The 6,529-nt window shown below is 49.2% G+C and overlaps 1 protein-coding gene across 1 annotated transcript; it reads left to right on the top strand.

The window, feature by feature from the left end:
- The first annotated feature begins 2,235 nt into the window (after positions 1–2,235).
- Positions 2,236–3,285, top strand: LOC130021175 (C-X-C chemokine receptor type 2-like). Its single transcript, XM_056111983.1, has one exon. It carries the CDS (start codon positions 2,236–2,238, stop codon positions 3,283–3,285), a length of 1,050 nt encoding a protein of 349 aa, XP_055967958.1.
- Positions 3,286–6,529: the final 3,244 nt, after the last annotated feature.

Below are 6,529 nucleotides of genomic sequence, written 5' to 3'. Positions count from 1 at the left end.
AAGAGGGAGGAGGGAGAGGAAGGAGGAGAGAGAGAGAGAGAGGGAGAGCGAGAGGGAGTGCTTCTCCAGAGGGGAGGAAACAGACCCAGGGGTCTACCTCAGTTGAGATCCGGGTGAATCTCCGAGACAGAAACAGATCTTGTACAAATGGCATGAAATCTCCTGAATTCTGTGCCTGGCGATTTCGGTGCCAGGATGAACCAGGCCAGGGACTTCTTTTTAAACATTTCAGCTCCCTTGAGACAGAGGACCAAAATAGTTCCTGCTCCTTTAGAGAGAAGCTTACGTTATACTTTAATGCAATTTGCTGCTGTTCTTTTTCATCCCTCAGTAGATTGTAAGAACATTAGAGAAGCAGCAGGGAGATCAAGGGGAAGGTAATAACAGAGAAGGACTGTTCAAGAAAAGGCTTGCATCCTTCCATGTTGCCTGATGCCCACCCGCCTCTGAATGTAGAAAACCACCTTGGTCAAGGGGCTGGAGAGATGGAACAGCAAGCAGGTCGTTTGCTTTGCATAAGAGTGTCCCTGGTTTGACCACAGCATCCTCTGTGGTCCTCTGGGTCCCACCAGGAGTAAGCGCTGAGCACTGCCGGGTGTGGCCCCAAGTCCTGGTGGAATAAGAAAAGAACATCCAGGTCTGCCTAGTGAGTGCTCGGAGCAGAGAAGATGGAGAAGGGTAGGCTGGTAAGGGGGTCTTGAAGCAATGATGGCATCACCCAACAGAGGTGTCTTCCTGGTTGGTGTGCCCCCCCACCCCCAACACCATGCATGGACCAGACCTCAGAGTGTAGGAGGGTGGACTGTTGGTACTAAACCAGGACATTAGGATAAGCCTCTGGACACTGCCCTGCAAGCAGGAAAGAGAACCGAGGCCCCACTTGTGCATTAAGTGGTCAAGCAAAAACTTGTGAGTCCGATGATCTGGAGAAGTACAGCATGCTCTCATACATCTGCCTGATTATACATATCTTGGCAGTACACGGCAGCAGTTTCCCCCTCTCTTACACATCCTTAATCTGGTTTGACCTTCAAGTATCAGTATGAGCCTTCTCTTTGCTCTATGTGTAACCGACCACAAGAATGTGGGGGACGTAATCTGTAAAGCCTACGCCTCCAGCTCCATATCTTCCTTTGACGTTTTAAATCATAACAACATAGCTTTGACAAGACAATGTATACCCTAATGTTCTTTTGACGAATGCCTATCCTATAACTGTTTGTACTCTTGTTAGTGAGTCTTACTCTGTGATGAAGTCATTAGGATGTAACTGATAAAAAATCTGGCATTCGCTCCTCGCCTTGATAAATGCCTTGACCCTCCGTGCTCTCTACATTCCTATCGCGTGTCTTGTCTCTTCGCCTCCGACCTATTGATTGATCACTTCATGCACCAGGGACACCCCCCAGAACTGATCTTCAGAGAGTCAGATCCTGAGGCCAAAGAGTGTACAGTTGCCAAGCCCACATGGAAACCCATGAGAGCTTGACCATGCTTCCCAGGTGGTGGATGATGCAATAAAAAAATTTTTAGGGGCTGCTTTTGCTTATAGATAAGTTCTTCATTGTTATTTATTTATTTTTGCTTTTTGGGTCACACCCGGCAATGCACAGGGGTTACTCCTGGCTCTGCACTCAGGAATTACTCCTGGCAGTGCTCAGGGGACCATATGGGATGCTGGGAATCGAACCCAGGTTGGCCGCGTGCAAGGCAAATGCTCTACCTGTTGTGCTATCACTCCAGCCCCAAGTTCTTAATTTTCATTTTATTTTTTAATAAAGTTGCTTCAGATGATCTGTTCCATTCAATATTCCAACACCAATCCCACCACCATGGCACCTTCCCACCACCATTATGATCAGAAATCTGAGTGATGAGTCTCGTTGCTTTGTTTTCCATGTTCCAGCTAGCTCAGAATATGACTTTCTTTCTTTCTTTCTTTCTTTTTTTTGCTTTTTGGGTCACGCCTAGAGATGCTTAGGGGTTACTCCTACTCTGCACTCAGGAATTACTCCTGATGGTGCTTGGGCGACCACCATATGGGATGCTGGGGATTGAACGCAGGTCGGCCGCATGCAAGGCCGCTGTACTATCATTCTGTACTGCCCGCTGTACTATCATTCTGGCCCCAGAGTACAACTTTCTTCATGGAAAACATATGGAATGAAACAGGACTCTTTCCTGTGGCTAACTCTCATTTCTCTTTCTAGGCCAGGATTTGAACTTATCTCAACTATGGATGCATTTAACCAGGCGTTTGAGGACCTTCAAGACCACTTCAAGGAATATAATTACAGTTATAACACCGACATGCCTGATATCGAACCAGACTCATGCAGGCAAGAATTTCTGGATATCAACAAGTATGCCGTGGTGACCACCTACATCCTGGTGTTCCTGCTGAGTCTGCTGGGCAACGCCCTAGTCATCCTGGTCATCTTCTTCAGCCAGATCAGCCGCTCGGTCACCGACATCTACCTGCTCAACCTGGCCATAGCTGATCTGCTCTTCGCCCTGACCTTGCCCATTTGGGTCGTATCCAAGGTCAAGGGCTGGGTCTTCGGCACCCCCCTGTGCAAGCTGGTCTCCCTCCTGAGGGAGGTCAACTTCTACAGTGGCATCCTCCTGCTGGCCTGCATCAGCGTAGACCGCTACCTGGCCATTGTGCATGCCACCCGCACGCTCACCCAGAAGAGGCACTTGGTCAAGTTCATCTGCCTGGGCATCTGGACCTTGTCCTTGATCCTATCCCTGCCCCTGTTTATCTTCCGTGAGTCCTACGAGATACCCTATTCCGGCCCCGTGTGCTATGAGAACATGGGAGCCAACACCACCAAGTGGCGTATAGTGATGCGGATCCTGCCCCAGACCTTTGGCTTCCTCCTGCCCCTGCTGGTCATGCTCTTCTGCTATGGGTTCACCGTGCGCACACTCTTCGAGGCCCACATGGGGCAGAAGCACCGCGCCATGAGGGTCATCTTCGCTGTAGTGCTGGTCTTTTTGCTCTGCTGGTTGCCCTTCAACCTGGTGCTGGTGGTTGACACGCTGCTGCGTCTTGGGCTCATCCGGGAGACCTGTGAGCGCCGCAACCACATCAACTGGGCCCTGGACGCCACTGAGATCCTGGGCTTCCTGCACAGCTGCCTCAACCCCTTCATCTATGCCTTCATTGGCCAGAAGTTCCGCCATGGCCTCCTCAAGATCCTGGCCCAGTATGGCCTGGCCAAGGAGGGCCGGCCTTCCTTACCTGGCTCCTCCCCTGGGAACATCTTGGCTACCTCCTAAGACCGCCCCCCCCATCCCCCAGTCCCCTAGAAAGTCCCCAGCGCCCCACTGCAAGTCTCATGTCCCCTGGCCCAGCTGTCTCTGTGGCACCGTGGCTTCAGGGAGTAGCTGAACAGCATCCTCATCTGCCCCTCTGGATGGTGGGGGGAGCCTTCCCTGTGTCCCCCCGCTCCCACAAAGACTCGGCCAATGGCTTGGCTCTGCCTGTCCTACGACCGAGCCCTCAGCGCTGTCTCTGACACATTTTTTCAGCTGTTCCTAGAAGTGTTGGAAAAAGCAGCCCCTCTGTGGTGAGCACCCTTTGTGGTCCCCAGCTCTGCCCATGCTCACCTGCTTGCCAGCCCTGGGATGACAGAAACTCCCTTTCTAAAGCCCCTTTCATCTGGGAGTGACCGTACTGCCCAGTTCTGACTAGTCAGACAAGGGCATCGTGTCCTGTTAGCCACTGTTCCCAAGAAAGTCCTGATTTGTGGCATTCCCGGAGTTCTGGGGTGGAAACGCTCCCCCCCTGGGGGTTTCAAGGTGGTGGGGTGAGCAGTCAACTCACAGAATTCTAGAAAATGTCACCAGCTGCTTTCACAAGCAGGTGCAAACAGGCTGACTTAAAGAGGATGTCTGTGAGGGCCAGAGAACTCCTGGAAAACATTCCTCATCAAATAAACACATGCCCATATTTATGGTTTTTGCCTTTGAGTAGAGCTATAGAATATGGTGGAGTTGAGGCAGCCACTTTGGGATACTGAGGCAAGAAGCTCAACACAGTCTGACAGAGCCAAGGAATGCAGAAATCAATCTAGATGTATGTGGTCACATAATCTTCAACTAGGTTGCTAAAACTATTTGATGGAGAAAAGATCATCTACTTTTTTGGGGAGGGACATACCCCATGGTGCTCAGGGCTTACTCTTAGCTCAAAACTCAGGGACTGACTCTTGGGGCTCAGTGAATCATATGGATGGGATGTTGGGATTGAGCCCTGATCTGCTGCATGAAAGCAAGCACCCTATCCACTGTACTACCTCTCCAGCCCCAGTGCTTTATTTTTAATTTTTGTATTTGTTTTTGTGCCACACTTGATAATGCTCAGGGGTAACTCCTTGCTCTGCACTCAGAAATTATTACTGGTGGTACTCAGGGGAACATGTGAGATGCTGAAGATTGAACCTGGGCCAGCCTCCTGTAAGGCAAGTGCCCTACCTGTTATACAATGGCTCCAATCCCTGGCCCTAGTGTTTTTTTAAAATTTATTTTATTTTATTTTATTATTTAAAAAAATTTTTAATAGTGAGACATCATGAGGTACAGTTGCAGACTTAAACATTTTTGTGCTTGGGTTTCAATTATACACGGCCCCAGTGTTTTAAACAGGGGATGGTTATAGTCGGATCTCTTTTTGAGCAAGTGCAACATTATTCAATAAGATACTTAAAATTTTTTAAATTAATTTTTAAAATTGAATATCTGTGATATAGACTGTTAAAACGCTGTTCATAATTGGGTTTCAGTCATACAATGACCCAACACCCATCCCTTCACCAATGTAATATTTCCCATTGCCAATGTGTTTGTTTCCCTCCCACCATCCCCCAACATCCCCACCTGCTTTTCTTTTTTCTCTCTATCTTTTTGAACTTTATGATTTGCAATAAAGGTACTAAAACCTCATTGTGTTTGTTCAGGGCATTCAGTATTTTGTCGGGAAGGTAAAGCTGGCTGGGAAGGTAAAGGTAACTTTTTTTTTTTTTTAACTGACTGGAGCGATAGCACAGTGGTAGGGCGGTTGCCTTGCGCATAGCTGGCCCTGCAGGCCGGCAGGCCGAGCCGGGTTTGATTCCTCCGCCCCTCTCGGAGAGTCCCGCAAACTTCTGAGAGTATCTCGCCCGCATGGCAAATCCTGGCAAGCTCCCTGTGACATATTCAATATGCCAAACAAGTCTCACGATGGAGACATTACTGGGCCCACTCGAGCAAATCGATGAACAACGGGAGGATCGTGACCGTGACCGTGAACTGGGTTGCAGCTTTGGTATGTGGCTGTGACTACTGAGGCTTATGGAAATACAGGGAGGTGGGAGAAGGTAGCCCATCCCGATCCAGAGAAAGCCTGGAGATTTCAGTCACAAAACCCACATACCAGAATTTTCAGCAGATTATATCTCAGTGAGGTCCGTTCCGAGACAGTGGAGTCCAGCTGGGGCACAGCAGTGATTTTGAATTGTGGAAACAAGTGGCTGTTGGGATCTCTGCTTGGGTGGGCACCAGGCTGACCCACCCTCCTCAGATTAACTCTCGATCTGTTCAGCTTTGCATGGGTCTGAAACGAACTGTGGCTTTGGAACTCTTTCGAGATTTATTTATGGATCTCTGAAGCAAGGCCTGTAGAAGAGCTTATATGGCGCTGGAGTTGGTTCACGGGGGTGATTGCCAGTGTTTCCAGGGGTATTGGGAAGTGGGAGAGGTAGCCCATCCCAACTCTGAGAAAGCGGGTTTTGAACCTTGGTCAGCCGCTTGTAAGGCAAGCTTACAAATTTCAGTCACAAAACCCTCATATTCAACGGGTTAGTATCTTGGTGAAGTCCATCCTGAGAAGGTGGATTCTGGCTGGGGCATGGCAGTGATTTGGGGTTGTGGGAGCAAGCAGCTGCCAGGGGCTCTGCTTGGGTAGGCACCAGACTGACTCATGCCCTCCAATTTACCTTGGTCTGTTCAGCTATGCACGGGTCTGAGATTAACTGTGGCTTTTGATCTCTTTTGAGATTTATTTATGAGTCTCTGAAACAAGGCCGATAAATGAGCTTGCATAATTGAGCTGGAAGTGGTTTGTGGGTGTGGTTTCCACATACCTAACTTTTGGCCATTTAATTTATCGAGAAACTTGATTCTGAGTTGTTGTGGTTCTAGCAGAGAAACAGCAGCAATTTGGGGGTATCAGGAAGCCTGACACCACCATCAGGCTGCTGATGCATTGTCCCTGCAGGAACAGGTTGACCTGCTGGTGGCACCACACCCCATAATCAGACACTTTTAGTGGGAGCCACACCCAATGGGAGGCTCAGGGGCCTGGGACCACTCCTAGCAGAGCTCTGTTTAGTGCACTTGTGTGATGTTGTTTTGTGGGGGTGACTGCCAGTGCTTCCAGGAGTATAGGGAAGTGGGGGGAGGTAGCCCATCCTGACCCCAAGAAAACTGGAGGTTTCAGTCACAAAACTGAAATATGTAGTTTGAGAGAAAGACTTAGCTGTAC

This window comes from Sorex fumeus, unplaced genomic scaffold (genome assembly GCF_029834395.1).
Source record: "Sorex fumeus unplaced genomic scaffold, SorFum_2.1 ptg000014l, whole genome shotgun sequence".
NCBI classification, from domain to species: Eukaryota; Metazoa; Chordata; class Mammalia; order Eulipotyphla; family Soricidae; genus Sorex; species Sorex fumeus.
This window is presented reverse-complemented; position numbering and strand designations above follow the sequence as displayed.